This window comes from Salvelinus namaycush, chromosome 2, assembly GCF_016432855.1.
Source record: "Salvelinus namaycush isolate Seneca chromosome 2, SaNama_1.0, whole genome shotgun sequence".
NCBI lineage: Eukaryota > Metazoa > Chordata > Actinopteri > Salmoniformes > Salmonidae > Salvelinus > Salvelinus namaycush.
The window spans coordinates 11,012,961-11,040,253 of record NC_052308.1 but is presented as its reverse complement, the minus strand read 5'-3'; the positions used below and the strand labels follow the sequence as shown (position 1 = coordinate 11,040,253).

Sequence of the window (27,293 nt, the reverse complement as noted above, 5' to 3'; positions counted from 1 at the left end):
CCCTTTCTCCCTTCCTCTCCTACCCCAATTTGCCTGCCTGACAGCTGCCCTTTCTCCCTTCCTATCCTACCCCAATCTGCCTGCTTGACAGCTGCCCTTTCTCCCTTCCTCTCCTACCCCAATCTGCCTGCTTGACAGCTGCCCTTTCTCCCTTCCTCTCCAACCCCAATCTGCCTGCCTGACAGCTGCCCTTTCTCCCTTCCTCTCCTACCCCAATCTGTCTGCTTGACAGCTGCCCTTTCTCCCTTCCTCTCCTACCCCAATTTGCCTGCCTGACAGCTGCCCTTTCTCCCTTCCTATCCTACCCCAATCTGCCTGCTTGACAGCTGCCCTTTCTCCCTTCCTCCCCTACCCCAATCTGCCTGCCTGACAGCTGCCCTTTCTCCCTTCCTCTCCTACCCCAATCTGCCTGCCTGACAGCTGCCCTTTCTCTCTTCCTCTCCAACCCCAATCTGCCTGCCTGACAGCTGCCCTTTCTCTCCTCCTCTCCAACCCCAATCTGCCTGCCTGACAGCTGCCCTTTCTCCCTTCCTCTCCAACCCCAATCTGCCTGCTTGACAGCTGCCCTTTCTCCCTTCCTCTCCTACCCCAATCTGCCTGCTTGACAGCTGCCCTTTCTCCCTTCCTCTCCTACCCCAATCTGCCTGCCTGACAGCTGCCCTTTCTCCCTTCCTCTCCAACCCCAATCTGCCTGCTTGACAGCTGCCCTTTCTCTCTTCCTCTCCTACCCCAATCTGCCTGCCTGACAGCTGCCCTTTCTCCCTTCCTCTCCAACCCCAATCTGCCTGCTTGACAGCTGCCCTTTCTCCCTTCCTCTCCTACCCCAATCTGCCTGCCTGACAGCTGCCCTTTCTCTCTTCTTCTCCTACCCCAATATGCCTGCTTGACAGCTGCCCTTTCTCTCTTCCTCTCCTACCCCAATCTGCCTGCCTGACAGCTGCCCTTTCTCCCTTCCTCTCCAACCCCAATCTGCCTGCTTGACAGCTGCCCTTTCTCCCTTCCTCTCCTACCCCAATCTGCCTACCTGACAGCTGCCCTTTCTCTCTTCCTCTCCTACCCCAATCTGCCTGCCTGACAGCTGTCCTTTCTCTCTTCCTCTCCTACCCCAATCTGCCTGCTTGACAGCTGCCCTTTCTCCCTTCCTCTCCTACCCCAATCTGCCTGCCTGACAGCTGCCCTTTCTCCCTTCCTCTCCAACCCCAATCTGCCTGCCTGACAGCTGCCCTTTCTCCCTTCCTCTCCTACCCCAATCTACCTGCTTGACAGCTGCCCTTTCTCCCTTCCTCTCCTACCCCAATCTGCCTGCCTGACAGCTGCCATTGATACCCAGGCCAGCGGCATGTCACTCTGATGAAGATGCTAATAAAGATAAATAATATTCCCACAATTACACATTTTTATTACGCTTCTGACACTAATCATGGGGAATACAGCAGACACTGATTAAAATGCCTTTTTATTTCTCCATCTGCTGTGTGGGGAGGCAGACTGGGCTATAGGCTGGGCTATAAGCTGGGCTATAGGCTGGGCTATAGGCTGGGCTAGACTGGGCTATAGGCTGGGCTATAGGCTGGGCTATAGGCTGGGCTAGGCTGGGCTAGACTGGGCTGTAGGCTGGGTTGTAGGCTGGGCTAGGCTGGGCTAGGCAAGGCTAGGCTGGGCTACAATGGGCTATAGACTGGGCTATAGGCTGGGTTGTAGGCTGGGCTAGGCAAGGCTGGGCTAGGCTGGGCACTTGGCTTTGTGCCTCTCGGGCCACCAGAAGAATATAAAGTGTCTGTGGCTGATCTCTCTCTCATCAATCATCCCATCAGAGCCCATAAGGACAGAAGCCTCCTATAATATATAGGAGTATAGAGAGCTGAGGCAGCACCTGTGTAGACAGACAGACAGACAGCAATGCCTGCCTGGTTGCCTCCCTGCTGCACACACACACAGGGACCTCTGCTGTGCTGGCTAGCCCTAAACGCCACCATCGCCATCATCCCACTGCAGTGGCAGTTCCTAATCAGACTGACTGACTAACTAGTGGCCCCTTTGGGCTCCATTCAGATGAGGCATAATCCTCTGATTGTCTAAAGAGTGGCTTGGTAGCACAGGGTCAATTCCAATGTCAATTTCAATGTCAATTGGGATGTCAGTATGATAATTAGCATGTCTTATACCATGGGCATTTCATGGAAGACCTAACCTAACCTATCACCCTGAAATAAACCCCAAAGAGCGTGACTGACTGCTGGCTCTTAGTCTTACATTGAGTAGCTGTTCGAAGGCGAACTGGAAGCCAGACTTGTAGTCAGTGGTTCCTTTGGCTTGCATGTGCATGATAGACTCCTTGAAGATCTTCTTGTTTCTCATGTTGGCCTGGACCAAGGTCTTAAAACAGGGGACGACAGCATCAGCCTTCTCGTTAAACTGTGTGGGGGGGGGGAGACAGATAACAATGAATAATTGTCAATTTAATGAGTCTGGATGTGACCACGCTGCTCGCTCATTGGCATTGAGGGCTACTCCATCTGCAGTGTGTTGGGATGAGGAGGGGGATGTGGGTTGCTCTGTGCCACTCTGGCAATAAACATTGATAATTACAGCTTTCCATACAAAGAACAGGTGCACCTGGAATTCCAATGCAAACCAAGAACAAACGAAAAACACCCAGCCAAGGTAATGTCATCTAGATCTCATCTCCTCTGCTAAATTAAAATTAGTCCCGGGCTGTGTGTTTGTCTGTGTGTGTGTTTGTGACAGACAGAGAGGTAAACAGTGAGCAGTGTGTCTATATGTGATTAGCATCGAACAGCAATGCCTGTAATGTCAGGTTTTTAATGGCCTTTCTTCTTGAAAGTCAACTTTAAACTCTGTTGACATTTTGAAGACAGGGCATAAAATAGGTTAAACATTTGGTGCATGAAAATCTGACATTTCCTTCTGTTCGTGCAGTTTGATATTTACAGTTTATTGGTAAAAAATAGAAAAATAACACGAACTATAGTATTCCTTGTCACAGATTATGATCTCGTAACAAAATGACAAGAACACAATGTAATGGTTCCGTTGAAGGTTATACTGTATTGGAAATCAGAAGAGTTTGTTGAATCAGATTAAGATAGAATAGTTGCATTACAAAACACTATATATCCTAGGTGAGACAACCACATATCACAGTCAAATATACAAGATACGGACATTCAATTCCAGCTAAACAATGGATAAATAGTGTTTTGCAAAAAAAAAACAATTTTCATACACATCTAAAATCTATGAATAAAAAAATCAGAGAACAGTAATACTTTACACACACATGAAGGTACCCATAATCAATCATTTCTGATGAGAAAACACAAATGTGAATAATTGGTGGATATAGCGTTATGGAAATAAACTCTTCAGTAGTTGTGCTTGTAACAGGGCAGTGGAAGGCAATTTGGTAAATAATAATAATGGGAATATTTGACTGATCAAATGCAGAGTTTGAATTACAATTGTATTACTGTAACAACAATGATTACTGTTGGTGTCTACAAACCCTATCATACAGTATAGGCAAATAAACAGAGCAACAACCAAACACCAGGTACAACCATTTTCTTTCCTTCCTACTTCCAGAGCTCTTATTTTCTTTAAAGGGGTGGAAATCAGCCTCGTTCCCACCCAAATCATCACGCTAATTTCTGCCTCTTAGAGCTGGGATTTAGAAACATACACTGACTAAAACCACTGGATTATGGAGGATTAACCATCCAAGTCTCTAAACAGGGCTACCCCGCCAGTGTGTGTGTGTGGGGCGTGCAGGCGTGCAAATGTGTGCAAGTGTAGGCTACCCATGTATGCAGTGAGTCAGATAATGCAGCATTCAATGGAAAACCTAAGAAGCAAGGCAGAGAGACTGTTGGTGAGATAAAGACTGGCACAATCACACAGACTGGGGGTTGCAACATTGTGGTATTATAACCATCTGGGAAAGTAATAGTTTTTACAGTATATGTAACTATGCATACATTCCAGCAAACCGGGAACATTCCCAGAACAGTGTAGGTATATTACAAGAGATAGGTTCCTAAAACACAAAATATGCTCAGTTGTGATGACATTCATACAATGTTTAAATTAGGTTGCACAGGACATTCCGTTAATGTTGTAAGAATGAAATAAGTCAGTTTATATGATGTTCATAGTATATTTGTTTAAGGTTTTACACAATACTCCATTGATGTTCACGCAATAAACATTTGACCTTGTCTTGGAGCTCCTCAGAACATTTCAAGAACATTTTAAATGTAAGTTTTAAATATACATTCTCAGCATGCAAATGAAATCAGATTGGAATCCATCCCTATTATGTTCTTCTCCACATTTACTGGCAATTCTCATTTGAGGACTGTATTGTCGGTGATATAGAGACACATGGCATTTTCGTTTCATTCTAAGGACATTTGAACATCATACAAACACAAACAATATTTTACTATATAAAAATACATTGTGTAAAAATGTACTATTCAACTTGAAGAAACACACCCTGTCTTATTTTTCATAATCCTAGATCAGCACTCATAGTCCTGGACACCTTGTAAACATGGACCCAGAAGTATGCAGCTTATACAGAGGATGGGGAAGTGATGGTGACTAACCCAGTTACCAGTATTTCCCTGGGTTAGTTATGTCTAAGAAGGTTTAAAAGGAATACTCGATTGAGCATACAGCCATGACTATATTACATTTTTTTTTAATTGTTTAACTACACAAGTCAGTTAAGAACAAATTCTTATTTACAATGACAGCCTAGGAACAGTGGGTTAACTGCCTTGTTCAGGTGCAGAACAACAGATTTCTACCTTGTCAGCTCGGAGATTCGATCTAGCAACCTTCCGGTTACTAGTCCAAACGCTCTAACCACTAGGCTACCTGCCTCCCCATATTTATATACTGATAAAAGAAGACCTAAGAGTGCTTCCCTGGTGATGCAGAGGATAAGTGACCTGGTTTGGGAACCAAACCGTGCAGGTTCAAAGCCCACATGGCAGATTGTCAACATATGAAGTGTAAAACATATGGTTGTATTTGTATGATTGAATGCTGTTCACATGTACTGTGAATGAAAATAAAATGCCAGGTGTGCCTTGTTAATTTGTGGCATTTCTTTCCTTCTTAATGCATTTGAGCCAGTCAGTTGTGTTATGACAAGGTAGTGGTGGTATACAGAAGACAGCCCTATTAGGTAAAAGACCAAGTGCTATGATGAAACTGGCTCTCATGAGGACCGCCACAGGAAAGGAAGACCCAGAGTTACCTCTGCTGCGGAGGATAAGTTAATTAGAGTTAACTGCACCTCAGATTGCAAGATTAATGGGAACTCCTTCAAGACTCTTGGAAAAGCCTTCCAGTAGAAGCTGGTTGAGAGAATGCCAAGCGTGTGCAAAGCTGTCATCAAGGCAAAGGGTGGCTACTTTGAAGAATCTAAAATCCCAAATATATTTTGATTTGTTTAACACTTTTTTGGTTACTACATGATTCCATATGTGTTATTTCATAGTTTTGAAGTAAAAAAAAGGGGGTTCATGCAAATAGTCTTGGTAGCCATTTGATTAACTGTTCAGCAGTCTAAAGCTGTTCAGGAGTCTTTTGGTCCCTACTTGGCACTCCGGTACCGCTTGCGAGAGAACAGTCTATGACTTGGTTGGCTGGAGTCTTTGACAATTGTTAGGGCCTTCATCTGACACCGCCTGGTATATAGGTCCTGGATGTCAGGGGGCTCGGCCCCTCTGTAACACCTTACGGTCGGATGCCAAGCAGTTGCCATACCAAGCGGTGATGCAGCCAGTCGAGATGCTCTCAATTGTGCAGCTATAGAACTGATTGAGGATCTGAGGGCCAAATATTTTCAGCCCCCTGGGGAAGAGGCATTGCCGTGCCTTCTTCACAACTGTGTAGGTTTATTTTGGACCATGATATGTCCTTAGTGTTGTGGACACGAGGAACTTGAAGCTCTCGACCTGCTTCACTACAGCTCTGTCGATGTGGATGAGGGTGTGCTCGGCTCTCCGTTTCATGTAGGCCACGATCAGTTCCTTTGTCTTGCTGACGTTGAGGGAGAGGTTGTTGTCCTGGCAGTGTCTGACCTCCTCGCTTTCGGCTGTCTCATAGTCGTCTATGGTCAGGCCTGCCACCGTCGTGTCGTCAGCAAGCTTAATGATAGTGTTGGAGTCATGTGCGGTCACCCAGACAGTCGTGGGTGAACAGGGAGTACAAGAGGGGACTAAGCACGCACTACTGAAGGGCCACCGTGTTGAGGGTCAGCGTGGCAGATGTGTTGTTGCCTACCCTCACAACCTGGGGGGCGGCGTGTCAGGAAGTCCAGGATCCAGTTGCAGAGGGAGGTGTTTAGTCCCAGGGTCCTTAGCTTAGTGATGAGCTTGGAGGGCACTATGGTGTTGAATGCTGAGCTGTAGTCAATGAACAGCATTTTCTGACGTAGGTGTTCCTTTTGTCCAGGTGGGAAAGGGCAGTGTGGTGTGCAATAGAGATTGGGTCATGGAATGGGTCCATAGTGTCTGGGATGATGGTGTTGATGTGAGCCTTTCAAAGCATTTCATGGCTACAGATGTGAGTGCTACGGGGCGATAGTCATTTAGAAAGGTTACCTTGGGTTCTTGGGCACAGGGACTATGGTGGTCTGCTTGAAAAATGTAGGCATTACAGACTGGGTCAGGGAGAGGTTGAATGTCAGTGAAGACACTTGAGTAGGCGTCCTGGTAATCCGTCCGGCCCTGCGGCCTTGTAAATGTTAACCTGTTTAAAGGTCTTACTCATATCGGTTACGGAGAGCGTGATCATACAGTCGTTCAGAACAGCTAGTGCTCTCATGCATGGTTCTGTGTTGCATTAAGGGAATGTCCTGTGCAACCTAACTTAAACATTGCATGAATGTCATCACAACTGAGCATATTTTGTGTTTTAGGAACCTATCTCTTGTAATCTACCCACACTGTTCCCACAACCAAATTAAATGTCATTGGAACCTTTAAAGAACTCAGAAAGGCTGTTCTGGGAACGTTCTTGCAACATCAAAGGAATGTTTTGTGCACCCTGATACAAACATTATCTGACTGTCAGTTTGGACAGTTTTAGTGTTTTGGGAACCTATCTGACATATGGAATTGATTTAAGGTGGTCATATTATGGATAATTTAGATATTGATTTAGAATTTTAGGTATGAAAAAATATATAAACAAACTATTTGATAAAATATTTGTTTTGGCCTTTAAAACTAAAGCCCATAGAAGCACATTGAATAACATTCAGAAATGGCAAAAAGAACAGTCAAAAAATGTATTATAAGAAACAAGGTTTTGAAGTGTCTGTCCTTTATTACTCTGATAATGTTTCTTAAGACCTGCCTAAAACACATTAATAATGGATTTCTTAATGATGGTGTATATTCAATTCATTTATTCAAATACACATCCACCCACCTCGGCCCATGTCTACTCCCACTCCTAAACTTGCCGGCATGTGCAAGGGAGATATAAAAGGCTTATCCCGGCAAGAACGTGGCAAAAATCGGCTATCCCGGCAAGAATGTGGCAAAAATGTATGAATTGGATTCTAAAAAAACATTGGCAGATGTATTTTTCAGTCTGTCTGTAAAGGGTCATAGTAATAATAATCAGCACAACTGGTTTTTGTGTTTTGGGAACATATTATATCTCTTGTAATGTCCACACAATGTTCCCACAATCTAAAGAAACTTTCTGGGAACCTTTATTAAAGAACAGCCAAACTGTGTTCTGGGATAGCTCTTGTAACATCAGGTGAATACCTTTTTTTAAATTTTTTTTAAGTGTTTGTGTTTTGGGAACATATCTTGTGTGATGTCCCCACAATGTTCTCACAGACTGTTCCCACAACCTAATGAAACATTCTGGGAACCTTTAAAGAACATAATAAATATGTTCTGGGAACGTCAGGTGAATGTTTTTTGTATCCTAAAAGAAACATTGTAGAATCATCCACACAACTGGACAGTTTGTGTGTTTTGGGAACATATAGTTTGTGATGTCCCCACACTGTTCTCAACAGACTGTTCCCACAACCTAATGAAACATTCTCGGGAACCTTTAAAGAACAGATTAAATGTGTTCTGGGAATGTTTTTGTAACATCAGGTGAATGTTTTCTACAAACATTCTATACTTATCACAACAACAGGTTCCAGTTTTTGTGTTATGAGAACATTTGCAGCAACCTAACGTATGTTCTGGGAACTTTCACAGAAACAATTTTGGTTTGCTGGGATGTGACTATGTGATAGGAACCTGTGTGAAAGTTTGCTCATGACCACATCACCATACCCATATAATATGTTTATACTGCATTGGAGGTGTTAACCATGTTATTACATTTCGTATATTGAAGAGAAACCAGACCTTTATGAGAGATTGATTGAAATTCACAATGTACAGTATGACAGAACAGTTCTATTGATCACCTTATCAGCGGAGGATACTCACCCTGGCTACATTCACATAGTCGTCATCTGACAGAGTGTCTAGCATCTCCATGACCGACGTCTTCATCAGTTTCAGAGTGAGTCCACTGACACTGCCACTCCTACAGGCACAACACAACACAACACAACACAACACAACACAACACAACACAACCATCAGCGCATTGAGCCATACACTTCAACCTAAACGGCTCCATCTTAAAACCTCATCCAGACAATATGGTACAGCCACAGGAGGTTCTACAGTGACGGTCCCTTTGCTTCTGTATACTGTGATGAGTGTTTATAGGTTGGCAGTCTGGCAAGAGGACACATCCATCCTCTCATTCCTCTCATGACCCAATCACAGTCGATTTCGTCATGCATTCACAATGATCATCTTCATATTGTACCTCTTAGACATGTATATAATAGCAAGAGATATGTGGAGATTATTATGATTGAGAGGGAACTCTCAATTCTCTGTAAACCAACAGGTGGCACTAGAGACCTTTACTGTTCCTGCTAAAATGCCACTGGTGGGGGTGAGGGAGGACATGAGGGAGCAGAGAGGAAAGGAGGGGGGAGAGAGGACAGGAGGGAGGAGATAGGGAAAAGGAGGGGGGGAGGGAGAAGGAGGAAGGAGAGAGGGAGGAGGCGGGAGGAGAGAGGGAAAAGGAGGAAGGAGAGAGGGAGGAGGAGGAAGGAGAGGGAGGGAGGAGTAGGGAGGAGAGAGGGAGAAGGAGGAGGAGAGAGGGAGGAGGAGGGAGGAGAGAGGGAGAAGGAGGAAGGAGAGAGGGAGGAGGAGGGAGGAGAGAGGTAGAAGGAGGAAGAAGAGAGGGAGGAGGAGGAGGGAGGAGAGATGAGAAGGAGGGAGGAGAGAGGGTGGGAGAAGGGGGGAGGGAGAAGGAGGGAAGAGAAATGGGAAGGAGGGAGAGGAGAGAAGGAGAAGGACAGCTTGACGAAGAAAGACTGAACTAGATACTCACACGTCCACGATGATGATCATGTCCTTGGGAGATGATGCCCCTTGGATATACCTGTTCCAAAGAGAAAAAGGGTTTTAACAAGTTGTATTCATCTTCACTGCGTAGACTTGAACTGGTAGATTTAAACTGGATTTAAGTTTACAATAAGCTGACCTATGTTAATATTTAGCAACCTGTTCAGAGCATATTTAATGCTGAAATGGAGCATAAGCTTTCAAGAGCTGTGTCTAAATCGATTCTAAGCTTTGTTGAGACAAGCTTGAATGGAGTCCCGGCTTAGCTAAGGTTAATTTAAGAAAAAGCTATGTTTGCATGGATTCAAAGCTTTGTTGAGCAACCTATACAGATGTTAGATCTTAATTTGATCACCCTGTTGCAGGATAACTTTTCTGCAATGCAGGAAATGTAGAAATTGTAGTGTATTTGAGGTTTAAAAATGCTTCTGAAGTTTGTAATTTCCATTTAGAAATTTCAGATTAGATTTTCCCTTACAAAAAAATTATCAACCCCTACAAAAATGTCCATTCATTATAATCCACATAATAATTCACATTTACTATTACTGCAGGATTATTTTCCTGCTGTAGCAAACTGGCTCAAATGAAGATCCTACATCTGTACGTGTATATCTGGAGTCTGAGTAACCTGAGTCTTCTTTATGCAGACAAGCTGTTTCAGCTTGTTTTAAATGTATTTAGTTTTAGTCTGAGCTAGAGAGATTTCGGCCATGTTTCTAAGCAGGCTGAGCCGGGCTGGCCTGTGTTTCGGGAGTCTGAGCTGAGCTAAGCGCTGTCTGTCTATCAGTAAAATAAGATTTGTACTGCTCTATTCCCCTGATGATGTCAAACACATTATTTACTATGTCAGCGAGAGACACAAGCTGCTTAACACCATTATGCTACAGTTTCAAAGCTACTCCCTAAATAGTGCAGCTATGGGTGTGTGGGTGTGAGTATGTGTGTGTGTCAGCCATGATGGTGCAGGGCGGGTCTGTGAAAAGCAGAAACACAGTAGGACACAGAACCAGGGATGCTAGGCACTTTGCTGTCCTGGAAAAGCCACAAACACAAACGTCTGTCCACTGCTGATAGAGGCTGACATATAGAGGCAAATTAGATAGCACTCATTCCCTTCCAACTGCAATTAAAATCACATTTCACCTGACACAAATGGAGCAGAGATTGATGTAATGTTCTAGACCTTTTCCATAGTTTGGTAAGGGGTTAAATTGCTAACGTTAAATTAGTTTGGCATGTTGAGGAGCAAGCAGAGCAGACCGAGTAGTTAGCGGCCGTCTTTAAGCAGAGGCAGACCAATAATCAGGGGTCTCTTTCTGCTGATTATACATTTACATTTTAGTCATTTAGCAGACGCTCTTATCCAGAGCGACTTACAGTAGAGTGCATACATTTTATTACATTTTACATACTGAGACAAGGATATCCCTACCGGCCAAACCCTCCCTAACCCGGACAACGCTATGCCAATTGTGCGTCGCCCCACGGACCTCCCGGTTGCGGCCGGCTGCGACAGAGCCTGGGCGCGAACCCAGCCCAGCCTGGGCGCGAACCCAGAGACTCTGGTGGCGCAGCTAGCACTGCGATGCAGTGCCCTAGACCACTGCACCACCCGGGAGGTAATAATTATCAGCGGTTCTGCTGTGTGTGGAGGCAGGCCAGCTGCCTGTGAGCCAGTGAGGCGCTTTTCTTAAGCCGGGCCAAGCCGATACGGAGGAAAAGAAGAACTTAGTCCCTGTTGGCCTTGCTGCTGCTCCCACAAGCCCTAGCCCAGTACTTCACTGGCAGACTCCACGCCGTCACTCCAACCTGCACACTGACCCCTGACCTCTGTTCCACTGCTGTCCCTCAGCACTGCTGTGGCACCAAATCCCAGCTTCAAACACAACCAGGGCCTCACTCTCTTGAAACCCCTTCTGAAACCCTAGAACAGAACACAGTCAGGCCAGCCACCAGTACCACTGCCGCCGCCGACACTTGAAAGGTTGATTAACCGAGCATGCCCAGAATGGGCAGACGTGTGTGGGGGAGGGGTGCACTCCAATTAATTTCAATAATAGAGAACGCCACATCAAAGGTAGAACTTTCACAGCTCTCCACCACTGTGTGCCATTCAGAATAAGGTTTGGAACTATGAAGCGTATTGGTATGACATCAATTTAATGATGGAAATCTTAATTTGATAGAGAGAGTGTGCATGGAGAGCGAGAAGGGGAGAGAGAAGGAGAGAGAGCTAGACTGCACGCAGTGATGACTTCATTCTGTGGGTAGATGGAGTTGTGAAAGTGGTCATCGATGCAGCACCCAAACCCAGTCAGAATGTCTGAAGAAGGGCCCTTCGGTGAAGGCCCTAGACCGTAGCAACACCAACAGAGTGGCTGGAGGATTTCATTAAATCCTCCAGCTAGACTCTTTATCACAGTGGACTCTAGTGCTTTAACACAGCTGTAGTTATTTATGGGTTAAATGTTAATAACAGAGCACAGCAGACTTCCATTACTGGTTCAACCTCAGCTGCACCACAGTCACATAACACAGTGAAATGCTAAGCTATCATTAACTCCCCAGATGTCTTAGGGGAAAACAATGTCTATTTGAGACTATTTCTCTTAGGGGTTTGAGTAAAGCACAGAGACGAGAGAGGACAGGGTGGGGTCACTTGCAACAGAAGTTATACTGCTGCCACGACTGATCTTTCCACAGATTGTCTTCTGCGTCCGACTGTGGCACCTCTCTCTCTCTCTCTCTCTCTCTCTCTCTCTCTCTCTCTCTCTCTCTTTCTCTCTCTCTCTCTCTCTCTCTGGTCCCTCTCTCTCTCTCTGGTCCCTCTCTCTCTCTCTGGTCCCTCTCTCTCTCTCTGGTCCCTCTCTCTCTCTCTGGTCCCTCTCTCTCTGGTCTCTCTCTCTCTCTCTCTCTCTCTCTCTCTCTCTCTCTCTCTCTCTCTCTCTCTCTCTCTCTCTCTCTCTCTCTCTCTCTCTCTCTCTCTCTCTCTCTCTCTCTCTCTCTCTCTCTCTCTCTCTCTCTCTCTCTGGTCCCTCTCTCTCTCTCTGGTCTCTCTCTCTCTCTCTCTGGTCCCTCTCTCTCTCTCTCTGGTCCCTCTCTCTCTCTCTGGTCTCTCTCTCTCTCTCTCTCTCTCTCTCTCTCTCTCGCTCTCGCTCTCGCTCTCGCTCTCGCTCTCGCTCTCGCTCTCTCTCGCTCTCTCTTGCTCTCCATTCCTAAAAGTGAATTGTATTTATTTCTGCCTTCAAGCAAGTGTGGGGGGAAGGTGGAGTGGAGTAGAATGGGTTGGAGGGGGCTATTTTTCAATCTCCAGGCTGATAGTAGTTCCACGGTATGACTGATAAACCATCATGGATTGAAGCTGATAGTAATATGACTGTTACGTCTGATCTTTCATATTTGCCGCCTCATGGATTTAGATGTGTTGTTTCTGCATGGGTTCCATTCTGTAATTACCTCTTGGCTCCTGATGCCATTCTTTCCCTGTCATTACCCAGTCTCCTGCATGCCAGGGCCAGGTAAGGACCAGATGGACCTGGCTAGTGCTGAACTGAGCCCAGGCACTCGCCCATCCCTGCCGTTCCCTGCCCTCCATCCACCATCAGCTATACAGCCATCAGCCATGCCCCTGCAACACACCCTCACTCAGAACCTCTCTCTCTCTCTCGTTCTCGTTCTCTGTTATTTAATGGTAATTACTCTACATCATCTAATAACACTATACTACTTAATGACAGTCACTCTCTGCATCCTAAGTGCAGCTCAGCGTTCAACACCATAGTGCCCTCAAAGCTCATCACTAAGCTAAGGACCCTGGGACTAAACACCTCTCTCTGCAACTGGATCCTGGACTTCCTGACGTGCCGCCCCCAGGTGGTAAGGGAAGGTAACAACACATCTGACACGCTGATCCTCAACACGGGGGCCCCTCAGAGGTGGTTGCTCAGTCCCCTCCTGTACTCCCTGTTCACTCATGACTGCACGGCCAGGCACGACTCCAACACCATCATTAAGTTTGCCGTTGACACAACAGTGTTAGGCCTGATCATCGACAACGATGAGACAGCCTATAGGAAGGAGGTCAGAGACCTGGCCGTATGGTACCAGGACAACAACCTCTCCCACAACATGATTAAGACAACATGATTAAGACAAAGGAGATGATTGTGGACTACAGGAAAAGGAGGACCGAGCACGCCCCCACTCTCATCAAAGGGACTGTAGTGGAGCAGGTTGAGAGCTTCAAGTTCCTTGGTGTCCACATCACCAACAAACTAACATGGTCCTAGCACACCAACGCACTCGTGAAGAGGGCATGACAAAACCTATTCCTCTTCAGCAGACTGAAAAGATTTCTGAAAAGATTTCTCATGGGTCCTCAGATCCTCAAAAGGTTCTACAGCTGCACCATCGAGAGCATCCTGACGGGTTGCATCACTGCCTGGTATGGAAACTGCTCGACCTCCGACCGCAAAACACTACAGAGGGTTGTGCGTACGGCCCAGTATATCACTGGGGCCAAGCTTCCTGCCGTCCAGGACCTATATACCAGGCGGTGTCAGAGGAAGGCCTTAAAAATTGTCAAGGACTCCAGCCACCCTAGTCATAGACTGCTCTCTCTGCTACCGCACGGCAAGCGGTACCGGAGTGCCAAGTCTAGGTCCAACAGGCTTCTAAACAGCTTCTACCCACAAGCCATAAGACTCCTCTAGTAAACCTCAATTATTCGACTAACCGGTGCCCACGTACATTGACTCTGTACCGGTACCCCCTTGATTTGAAGTGGCCACACAATGATTACTATATGTAGGCCTATGTGGTAGCTGTTTTGACCAATGTTTCAAGCAATGCTTGTAAGCTAATGAAAGTAAACACTATTCAGACACTCACCGTGTAAATATTTGTTTGCATGACAACATAAAACAGTTAAAATGATTTGTTTGAGCGGCAGGTCTCAAGGCAGGGGAGAGGGTACGGCACTAAATGAGAACAGATTAAAGCTGTGAAATCTGTACCAAACCCCCTCCCCAACACATTACACAACCAATAGAACACAATGACTTTCTGCGTGGCTGTGATTGTATTTCTGTACCTTCGTGGCAGTCTGGTAAAAGAGTCTCATTGGAATTCATGAAATAGTTTTATCACGGCATAGCACTGTAAAATCAATATATTAACTGTGCCGGGGGGCTAACACTGTCAGGAGATTGTGTTTATGCACCCTGACCCGTTTCTCTGAGTGGCGTGCATTACGTTTGAACCGGGGGAATTATCTCCGTACGTTTCAGATGATACACGATGATATAACACTATACATGGAGTGGCCCAGGTTGATCTTATTCTGGAATCTAGTACGTGTGCAGGCGTATGGCTGTGTGTGTAATTGTGAAAGTATGTGTGCATGAGTGCATTTTTCTATAAATATCTCTTTATGTGTGTTTCTGAACGTATATATTGTACTGTATGTATAGAGTACATGTATACGTATCTATGGGTTGCAGTGTTTTGTATGCACATCCTGTGAGTGTGTGGATACTAACGGGGTATGTTTGAGCTGTGTGTGTGTGTGTCTGTATGTCTGTGTGTGTGTGTGTATGTGTTTTGTGATGATGGGCTTAGTGCTCATGTGGATGTGGCTGCCAAATGAAGATTAAATGAAGATAAAAAATATGGGACGATGTGGCCTAGAGAGCCTGCAGGAAAAAGAGATGTTGTCTTCCTTTTATTTATTATACTTTTTTTGGTTGATTACTTGAGGGGTTGATACCAAGAGTCACATTTCCATATTTCATGTTATGCCCATAGTATGAAATATTATAAATAATTTATATGTTACAGGAAAATGTTTAAAATCAGGAAACAAGACAACATTTGAATTCAGACAATCAAACAGTAGCTATACAGTTTACTACTATAAATAGCTATAAAGTTTACTACTATAAACCTAAACGGATTGATTTATAGGTTTGGGTTGAGTTACTGTCTCTTGACAAAATCACTTGTTGCATGCTTTATGGGGCCAAGGTCACAATTTCCATGCAAATATTCATACTGTGACACAGTCATGGTCATAATTTACAATACAGTCAAACAGATAAAGGAGCTGCCTTCCCTGTGACTGAACCACTCCCTACAGAAGGGAGAATGGGAGAGGCAGGCAGGGTGCTGGGAGGGCGGGAAGGAAGGGAGGGAGGGAGGGAGCCAGTGGGAAGGGAGTCTGGCGAAGGGAGGGAGCCAGGTGGGAGGGAGCCGGAAGGCAGGGAGAAGGGATGGAGCCGGGAGGGAGGAAGGAGGAGGGAGGGAGCCGGGAAGGAGGGAGGAAGGCGAGAGGAAGGGAGCCAACAGGGATGGAGGGAGCCAGATGGGAGCCTGGAGGGATCCTTGAGGAAGGGAGCTGGGAGGGAGGCAAGCCCAGTCTCAGCTCCTGTTTGGGATTGACAAGGAGCCATAATATTTACAGAGAAGGTAGATTGACTTCTGAGAGATCAATATCTGTTATGGCCCTGCATTCCATCCTGAACCTGGGAGGTAATGGGGTCTCTGCAACACTTGGCTAAGAGAACTTCATGCCTGTCTCTCTATATTTATCTCTAGTCTTCTCTCTCTCTCCCTTTCTCTCTCTCAATTTAATTCAATTCAATTCAATTTAAGGGCTTTATTGGCATGGGAAACACATGTTTACATTGCCAAAGCAAGTGAAGTAGATAATAAACAAAAGTGAAATAAACAATAAAAATGAACAGTAAACATTACACTCACAGAAGTTCCCAAAAAATAAAGACATTTCAAATATATACAGTGTTGTAACGATGTGCAAATAGTTAAAGTACAAAAAGGAAAATAAATAAACATGAATATGGGTTATATTTACAATGGTGCTTGTTCTTCACTGGTTGCCCTTTTCTTGTGGCAACAGGTCACAAATCTTGCTACAGTGATTGCACACTGTGGTAATTCACACATTAGATATCGGAGTTTATCAAAATTGGGTTTGTTTTTCGATCTGTGTAATCTGAGGGAAATATGTGTCTCTAATATGGTCATACATTTGGCAGGTTAGGAAGTGCAGCTCAGTTTCCACCTCATTTTGTGGGCAGTGTGCACATAGCCTGTCTTCTCTTGAGAGCCAGGTCTGCCTATGGCGGCCTTTCTCAATAGCAAGGCTATGCTCACTGAGTCTGTACATAGTCAAAGCTTTCCTTAAGTTTGGGTCAGTCACAGTGGTCAGGTATTCTGCCACTGTGTACTCTCTGTTTAGGGCCAAATAGCATTCTAGTTTGCAAAATGTTTTTGTTAATTCTTTCCAATGTGTCAAGTAATTATCTTTTTGTTTTCTCATGATTTGGTTGGGTCTAATTGTGTTGCTGTCCTGGGGCTCTGTGGGGTCTGTTTGTGTTTGTGAACAGAGACCTCTCTCTCTCTCTCTTACTTTCTCTCTCTCTCTCTCTCTCTCGCTCTCCACCTCTCTCGCTCTCCCATTCTCTTCTCTGACTTCCTTTGATAACCTGAACAGACATTATAATGGACAAATGTCAATAATTCATGTCAGAGCAATTGGAAACTTTCAAGTGCATCGACTGGACCATTAATTTTCCTGAGGCCGTTAGTGGGAGCAGAGCAGACAGACGGAGGGAGGGAGGGAACGAGGGAGGGAGCCCATCTGTGGAAGCACCGAGCAAGGCAGCCTCATCATCTCCCTTTCCCCGATTTCCTCAAAGGGGAAATCATACACACACACACACACACACACACACACACACACACACACACACACACACACACACACACACACACACACACACACACACACACACACACACACACACACACACACACACACACACACACACACACACACACACACACACACACACACAAAAACCGGCACATTTAAAGGTCAGGTCAACCAGCCCTAAACTCATTCCCGTAAAGGTGGAGGTCTATTAGGTCACAAACTGTGCATGAAAGCCATCCTTTTATTTCCCTGTGTAAATCACATTTCAGTGTCGGGGGTATGGAGCGTGTTACTGTGATTGCATCTGTGCACTCTATACTGGTATTTATGAGGATATATAACAGCATATCACTTAGTATTAGGAGAGGAGTTATTGGTCACTGTGGAGGAGTGCTGATGTTTGTTTGGGTCTGTGGGGGTGGGGATGCATGCTTATATGTGTATCTACATGTCCAGGCGACTGTGTGTTGGAGTGAGAGGATGTGTGTGTGTGCTATTGATGTGCGTGTTTACTCATAAGCAGCAGTCTCTGTGGTTATATCCGCGGGGTAGGCGGGTTTAGGGTCATCAAATACTGTATTTTGTGGAAGAAGAGCGGGTGGGTGGTGGTCATCAATAAAAACAATGCATAAAAAATTCATACATTTATAATTCTTGTGCAATTCATATCTATAGGTTACATTGAGGTTTTTCTTTCCTCATTTTGATCTGGTGTTCGTGTATAGCCTAAGCTTCAGGGCCTAACTGTAGCACAATGTCAGAGTTTCATTCAATAAGAGAAAATCTACGAAATGGAGAGTGGAAATAAAATAAAATGGAGGGACAGAACAGTAATGTAATTTTTGGGAAAGATTTTGTGAAGTGGTAAAAGAAATGAAAGCAGTTATGTTATGTGCGATGATTGTGAGGTGCTATACAAATTCGAGAGTCGCAAGACGGGAACTGTAGCCTACTGTTCAGATGGGTTAAATGGAATAGTAGCCTAACTGAAATCTGGACACTGGCTGTAGGTCTATAACCTCTCACATAGTCTAATATAACATTAACTCCTGCAGAATTAAGCATTTCTTGCAGTAAAATGATACACCACATGTACATTTTGACTCATGAACAGGAGTGGAGAAATATGATTTATTTTGAAATTTTGAGAGAATGAATGCACAGTTAGGGATCATCTGTAAAGGTACTATCTTTATCAGCAACATAAAAGCTGACAGTATTTCAACCACATAAAATATGCATCCAGGCCGAACTGAAATCTTATCAGAAATATGTTAGGTCCTTTTCACTGCTTTGTATTTCCTTAAAACTGATGTCATTTGAACATTTTGCACAGAAAATGTTACAGAATTGTTTTTGTTATTGCATTTCATCACCGGTCCCTAAACATCTGCAGTGCAAGAAAAGTTGAGATAAATGAGAAAACTTTACCGATGTCAACTAGATTGAAGCATTCATCGATTTATGACATTATCCGGGTGATCAAGGGTTTATTTAGTCTTCTAGGGAAGTAATGACAGAAGAGAGGCTGCATGTATCTAATTATAGATATGTTGACTAACATGGCCTCTGAGTGGTGCAGTGGTCTAAGGCACTGCATCGCAGTTGCTAACTGTGACACTAGAGATCCTGGTTCGAATCCAGGCTCTGCTGCAGCCGGCTGCGACTGGGAGACCCATGGGATGGCGCACAGTTGTTAGGGGAGAGTTTGGCTGGCAGGGATGTCCTTATCCCATCGGGCTGGGCGCATGCATGCTGACACGATCGCCAGGTGTACGGTGTTTCCTCTGACACATTGGTGTGGCTGGCTTCTGGGTTAAGTGGGCATTGTGTCAAGAAGCAGTGCAGCTTGGTTGGGTTGTGTTTTGGCTCTTGACCTTTGCCTCTCCCAAGTCCGTATGGGAGTTACAGCGACAAGACAATAATTACCAATTGGATACCACGAAAAAGGGGTAAAAAATGAATAAAAAGAGATGTTGACTAACCAATAGCCTACCAAAAGGTCGGAAATTATACGCTTAAAAAAGTTATTCCCACACCCTGTCAAAAATCAGCTGTCTGACTGTACGACACATTTCTATTGGCCTATTTTCAGGTTAGGGTTGGGTGCGGGCATCAGATTTTCACTTTATCACAAATAGTTGGGTGTTTGCAGATGGGTAGTTAGCAATTGCGGGCAGGTGAGGGTGAAGAAACAGCTGAGTGCATATGTGACTAGTTTCAGGAACTAGGCATATGTCACGCGTCACTACTTCACAGGAGAGCCATTTGAATACAAACTTGTATTTTTTTAATCAAAATGCATTTTTGGGCAGAAATGCCTTCTGGAACATGTGCACTTTCATGTGCCTTAAAAACAAAACGTATATGCCACCTGTAGCAATTTAAAATTTTGCTACATAAGACCAAATTGGTCGGTCGGTCACGTATGTGTATGTGTTGTTTTACCATTATGTGCTACCCCCATTCCCTTGAAAGGTCTGCTTATCTATTGCTGTCACCTAACACACACGTGATTGGCTTACCTAATCCAATGGGCTATCTTTTAGCCCCCTGCGATTGGCTGACCCCTCGAGAGTGTCACAACCGGACGCAGCGTGTTAGACCATAATCATACAAGCTTGACCTGACACATCATGGCACTCCCTGCCACGGTAACGCCTCTGAACACTGCACAGGTTGCTAGGCAACATGCCACAGGAGCTTTCAGATAGGATGGATGGAGAGTCGGAGACCAACAGGCAGAGAGGAGAAACATGGGAGAAATGGCAGTGACAAACATGGAGAACCAGGGGGTGACATGGTGCTCTTCCGTGGAAAACATCCCTCTCTTTCTACCCCTGTCTGAATCCAAAATCCTTTCCTTTCTCACAGCTCTCTCTCTTTCTCTCTTCGATTCTTTCTGCCTCAAGGAAGACTCTTCTCATGTGTAAGCAAATTAAAAAGGGTTGTCATATCGTATGTTGGAGGCGAATGTATATGTACTGAGAAAAACAAGGACATGATCCTCTTTCAACATGTCAGCGGTGTACTGCAGCATGTTAACACAAACAACCTAATTACTGGGGGCGTCGTGTTCATGTGGAGGTGAACAGTGTTTTACAGTTATTGTGTGAGAGCCCCAGTCTGTCAGATAGATCGGGGGGGGGGGGGGGGGGGGGGGTGGAGTTAGGAACCCTTACTAGAAAAGGTTGCAGTAAAAAGTCAACTGCAGTAAAAGTCAGCTGTCGTATTTTGGATGCAGTAACTGCAGAATAGCTGTAGTAAAAAAAACGGTGTTATTTTGGATGCAATATTTGCCACATAATGCAGTTAAACTGCACTCTGTCTGCAATCTTTCTACTTCGTAGGGGAAACCCTGCTCTAGGTTGTTCATATTGATATAAATACACTGCACCTTTACTTCCAACTACCTCATCCCAATTACTGTATTTATTTATTTATCTTGCTCCTTTGCACCCCAGTATCTCTACTTGCACATTCATCTTCTGCACATCTATCACTCCAGTGTTTAATTGGTATATTGTAATTACTTCGCCACCATGGCTTATTTATTTCTTTACCTCCCTTATCTTACCTCATTTGCACTCACTGTATATAGACTTTTCTACTGTATTATTGACTGTATGTTTGTTTATCCCATGTGTAACTCTGTGTTGTTGTATGTGTCGAACTGTTTTGCTTTATCTTGGCCAGGTCGCAGCTGTAAATGAGAACTTGTTCTCAACTAGCCTGCCTGGTTAAATAAAGGTGAAACAAAAAATAAATAAATACAAACTTGACAAATACATCTACTTGACAAAAAGTTTAGTTCAGCTTAGCATTAGCTTCTCCCTCACCTTCAACTTAGTCTCACCTTTGAGTAGCTTTTATATGTGTGTGTAACTGTTTGTAATAGCATGTTAATATGGGTGTGTAATGAGGCATACTCTTAGTCTCACGACTGACACAAAATTCTTCCGTGTTCGCAACAAACTTTAGTCTGAGACTACCATCATTGAAGTGATTTGTGGTGACGAGGAGCACGAGGGGCATTGTACAAAACAAAGTCATCAGTGGTTGGATCATCTCTAACCAAATCAGACTACCAAAGCCAATGACAAATTTTCAAAACGCCTCTTTACCCATTTGTGTTCTGGCTATGGCACAATCCATCGGTTTCTGGACAAATCAGGCAGCCACGAATGTGTTCTCATTCGGTGATGGATCGGGGACATACTCAGATCCAAACTCATTGCGGATAAGTAACTAACATCTGTGGACGTGGAGTAGCATTTGGCTGGAGAATTGTTTTTGTCTTTTTAAAAATGTAACCTTTATTTAACTATGCAAGTCAGTTAAGAACAAATTCTTATTTACAATGACATCCTACCCCGTCCAAACCCGGACCACGCTGGGCCAATTGTGTGCCGCCCTATGGGACTTGCAATCAAAGCCGGATGTGATACAGCCTGGAATCGAACCAGGGACTGTAGTGACACCTCTTTCACTGAGATGCAGTGCCTTAGACCGCCGGGCCACTCGGGAGTCTGAGTAGCCAGGCAACCATACTCTATTTTGTTTATATTGATATAAATACATTGCTTCTTTACCTGACAAATAAACCTAGAGTAACGTGTAAGTATGTTACTCCTATACAGTTGGAGTTTATTGTTTGTCTCAGTGCATTGCCGTCCTGCCCATCCAACACCCCTGGTCAACCCCTGGCCTGACCTGGAACAGCCAACCAGGCTTAGTTGGAGATGGACACAGAGAGACAGCCAGGGACAGAAAGCACCATCAGCTCTAATCAACGTGGCTGTCATGATTATGTCTAAGGTGCTTTAATCTGTACCCAGGCAACAGGCAACTCTTCCACAGAGCGACAATGACAGGTGGAGGCAGGATGGAGGGATGGAGGGGTGAGGGGTGGAGGGGGGGCTGTTTGGCCGCACACACCCCTGTGCTGTCGAAAACGTCAATCTGGCGTCCTCTCTGAACCCTGGCACTAGCAGAGATCTGAGACACAGCAGGGATTCACAAGCCAAATGGCAAGTGAACACTTAACACAACACAGCAGGGATTCACAAGCCAAATGGCAGTTGATCACTTAACACAACACAGTAGGGATTCACAAGCCAAATGGCAGGTGAACACTTAACACAACACAGCAATGCTACTATTCCATATCTTATTTGCCACTTGGCTGTGGTCATTGAAGAGAATAAATTCTCTGTGGTAACTCACTGAGATAAATAGGGGTTAGATAATGCTTTAACCTCAACGGCCTGAAACAAAGGACAGCACTATTATGAAGGAAGTTAGAGGTAGTTTTGCGAGCCAATGCTAACAAGTGTTTGCACAATGCCTGGAAGTCTATGGTATCTACTAACATGCTAGCAGTTACCATAGATTTCCAGGCATTGCGTTAACGTTAGTTAGCAACTTCCTTCAAACAGCACGCAGAGACATCAAAATGGTATCCACAAATTCATCTGAATCTGGCGACGGAGAAGTAGACATAGGGCTTCATTGCCCTGAAGTATCCCTTTAAGTTCGGAGGAAAGAGGGACAACTAAGGTCCATGGTAGACTAAGGCCTGCAGGAACACAATATAGGATTGGTTACATTAGATTTCCCACTACAAGACATTGACAGAGTTCTAATTCCAAATATTTAAATATGTGGGGCTGTTACGGCTCTCGTTTGTTGAATGAAGAGTGGACCAAGACGCAGCGTGGAAAGTGTTCATGATTTTAATATTCAAAAACACTCAAACAAAATAACAAACGTGAAAACGAAAGTGCACAGTTCTGTCAGGCAGAAACACTAAACAGAAAACAAGATCCCACAACCTAATGGTGGGAAAAAGGGCTGCCTAAGTATGATCCCCAATCAGAGACAACGATAGACAGCTGCCTCTGATTGGGAACCATACTCGGCCAAAAACAAAGAAACAGAAAACATAGAATGCCCACCTAAATCACACCCTGACCTAACCAAATAGAGAAATAAAAAGTCTCTCTAAGGTCAGGGCGTGACAGGGGCTTTAATATTTGATACCAGAATATCTGGCATTCTATAGAATGTGCATCAGGAACAATAAAATGTGTTTATAATACATATTGCTTTAATTCATTGAGATGTTGCAAGTGTATTGGAAGCTTATACTATTTGAACCATTCATATCAAACAAATAATGTGCCTCCCCAATGTTATTGTCCTCAGATTGAATAGCATATCCTAGAATAAAGCAGGATTCTGTAGAAAAGAAATATTAAACCACAGTAAATTCTCCAGTGTTAAATCAACACTGACAGTCTTACATTTAACACTGGGCCAGTGTCTATACGGGGCCACACTTTTGAGTGTTAAATGAACACTGCTTAGTGCTGACGCTGTTACACTTTGTCAGTGTTAGGGAATTAACACTTTCAGTGTTATGCAATTACACCTCATATAGTATTTTTAACACTAGGACATGTATGTAGTTTACACCAATGGTGTTATTCAATAACCAAGTGGTCTGTATCTCTTGACAAGGTCATTCGGAGAAGAAAATCGACCTATACACTGACTCGGTGAGTGTGTTTATAAAGAAGTGCACTGGAGATGTTGTACCCACTGTGACTATTAAAACCTGCCCTAACCAGAAACCATGGATAGATGGCAGCATAAGTGCAAAACTGAAAGCGCGATCCACCGCATTTAACCTTGTAAAGAGGTCTGGGAATATGACTGAATATAAACAGTGGAGCTATTCCCTCCGCAAAGGCAATCAAACAAGTGAAATGCCAGTACAGGGACAAGGTGGAGTCGCAATTCAACGGCTCAGACAAGAGACGTATGTGGCAGGGTCTACGGGAAATCACGGCCTATAAAAAGAAAACCAGACACGTCACGGACACCGACGTCACACTTCCAGACAAACTAAACACCTTCTTTGCCCGCTTCAAGGATAACACAGTGCCACCGTCGCGGCCCGCTAACAAGGACTGCGCCCCATATTCAATCGCTCCCTATCCCAGTCTGTTGTCGCCACATGCTTCAAGACGGCTACCATTGTTCCTGTAAACAAGAAGGCAAAGATAACTGAACTAAATGACTACCGCCCCGTAGCACTCACTTCTGTCATCATGAAGTGCTTTGAGAGACTAGTCAAGGATCATATCACCTCCACCTTACCGGCCACCCTAGACCCACTTCAGTTTGCATACCGCCCCAACAGGTCCACAGACGACGCAATCGCCATCACACTGCACGCTGCCCTATCCCATCTGGACAAAAGGAATATCTATGTAAGAATGCTGTTCATTGACTACAGCTCAGCATTCAACACCATAGTACAAGCTCATCATCAAGCTGGAGGCCCTGGGTCTGAACCCTGCCCTGTGCATTTGGGTCCTTTCAGACAGGCCGCCCCAGGTGGTGAAGGTAGGAAACAACATCTCCACTTCGCTGATCCTCAACACTGGGGCCCAAACAAGGGTGCGTGCTCAGCCCCCTCCTGTACTCCCTGTTCCCCCACGACTGTGTGGCCATGCACGCCTCCAACTAAATCATCAAGTTTGCAGATGACACAACAGTAGTGGGCTTGATTACCAACAACGACGAGACAGCCTACAGGGAGGAGGTGAGGGCACTCGAAGTGTGGTATCAGGAAAACAACCTCTCACTCAACATCAACAAAGCAAAGGAGATGATCGTGGACTTCAGGAAACAGCAGAGGGAGCACCCCCCTATCCACATCGAAGGGACAGCAGTGGAGAAGGTGGAAAGTTTTAAGTTCCTAGGCGAACACATCACAGACAAACTGAAATGGTCCACTCACACAGACAGTGTGGTGAAGAAGTCACAACAGCGCCTCTTCAACCTCAGGAGGCTGAAGAAATTTGGCTTGTCACCCAAAACCCTGTCAAACTTTTACAGATGCACAATCAAGAGCATCCTGTCGGGCTGTATCACAGCCTGGTACAGCAACTGCACCGCCCTCAACCACAAGGCTCTCCAGAGGGTGGTGCGGTCTGCACAACGAATCACCTATCTGCCCTCCATGACACCTACAGCACCCGATGTCACAGGAAGGCCAAAAAGATCATCAAGGATATGAACCACCCGAGCTACTGCCTGTTCACACTGCTACCATCCCGAAGGCGAGGTCAATACAGGTGCATCAAAGCTGGGACCCGGGACACTGAAAAACAGCTTCTATCTTAAGGCCATCAGACTGCTAAACAGCAATCACTAACTCAGAGAGGCTGCTGCCTACATTGAGACCCAATCACTGGCCACTTTAATAAATGGATCACTAGTCACTATATACAATGCACTCTAAATAATTCCACTTTAATAATGTTCACATATCTTACATTACTCATATCACATGTATATACTGTATTTTATACCATCTATTGCACCTTGCCTATGCCGCTTGGCCATAGCTCATCCATATACTTACATGTACATATTCTCATTCACCCCTTTAGATTTGTGTGTATTACGTAGTTGTTGAGGAATTGTTGGATTACTTGTTAGATATTACTGCACTGTCAGAACAAGAAGCACAAGCATTTCGCTACACTCGCATTAACATCTGCTCACCATGTGTATATGACAAATAAAATTTGATTTGATTTCAGTGTTGGGTTAAGGACATTACAATAATATTTAAATATTTACAAGTCTTTATTGCCACATGCTCTTATGTACGCATAAGACTTCAAAACATTAGCATTATAAAGACTTCAAAACTGTCAGCAGACATGCTCAAACTTTAATGAACATAACCATAGACCACTTAAACTGGTACAACGTTTCCACTCACGGGTGGCCAAAAATACCTAATTGAAAGCCACACCCCCACTAAGCCACATCTTCAATATGATTTCCCTGTGTGCCTTGCCTTTTCGAATGAATTGGAGAGTTACCACCGATGATGAGAATGGCGCCGGAGGGAATGGCAGTTATTTTACGGGCTCCTGACCAATTGTGCTATTTTGTAATTTTTTGTGCTGATCTTCTTTTGTACATAATGTTTCCACTATCGTTTTCTATGACTGAAAAGAGCTTCTAGACATCAACAGCTATCACTAACTTCGATTTGGTCAAGGACTTCTACTTCAATGAATCGGAGGCGAAAGACATATTGATTATCCTGGACCATAAAACCTAGCGGTCAAAAAGGCAAATGGTTCCAATAATTTTCCCACCTTTCATTTTTCCCATAGGGGATTTTTGAAATACTTAAGGGCTGTGTTTCGTGTAGGCTTAACCTGGCATGACGTTTTGATAACTGTGTAAATCTCTCTAGGACAAGGTGACTTTTATCAATATATTTTCCTGTATTTACCCCCCCAAAAATGAAGCGCTAATTAGCTGCTAATGTGGCTATTATAAAGAACTACAAATGCCATGATGATCTGGATGAGACTGCTGAATCGAGGCAAAGGTAAGAATCTCTGGATTAACTATCTAATGTTAGCTAAATGTAGTAATAAATTGGCAAAATTTCTTTAAATGGACAATTCTGTGAACTTGTGCAAGTTTTAAACAATACCTGTTAGCAAAGGTGTCAGCAAGAGATGACGTACAGGAGCTTGCAGGGATTTGTAGTTTTGCATGGTGCCTACTTGAACGCTAATTAGCATTTTCGAATATGAGCGTAAATAGAGCCAAATATATTGATAAAAGTCACCTCGTCCGAGAGAGTTTGACACGGTTAACAAAACGTCAAGCCAGGGTAAGCCTACACGAAACACAGCCCTTATTTTAAGTGTTTCTAAAATCCCTTATGGGAAAATAAATGGTGGAAAAACGATTGAAAATATTTCCCTGTTTAACCACTAGGTTTTAGTGGGTATTATGACACCTACACTGTGAGGCTCTATAGAGGCCGGTGCGCAGGCACCCTGGTGAGACTACAGAAGCAAAATGAAAAAATCTCCTCTTCTATTGGCGAAAATGAACTAACTGATTGGACTAGTTTAGAAAAATGTATGCTATTTATCTTTGTGTAGCATAAGATTAATCAATCAATGCAAAAACAATCACATGCAAAAACACAGATATTAAAAACAATCCCAAAA

The 27,293-nt window shown here is 44.4% G+C and overlaps 1 protein-coding gene across 1 annotated transcript in view; it reads right to left on the bottom strand.

The window, feature by feature from the left end:
- Positions 1–27,293, bottom strand: part of LOC120020369 (voltage-dependent calcium channel subunit alpha-2/delta-2-like) — a 298,389-nt gene that overhangs the window by 44,960 nt on the left and 226,136 nt on the right. Inside the window, exons 9-11 of the mRNA XM_038963972.1 lie at positions 9,478–9,528; positions 8,511–8,610; positions 2,254–2,415 (exon numbers count right to left, since the gene is read on the bottom strand). Coding sequence (XP_038819900.1) covers positions 2,254–2,415; positions 8,511–8,610; positions 9,478–9,528 — 313 coding nt within the window. The remainder of the gene's footprint in view (positions 1–2,253; positions 2,416–8,510; positions 8,611–9,477; positions 9,529–27,293) is intronic.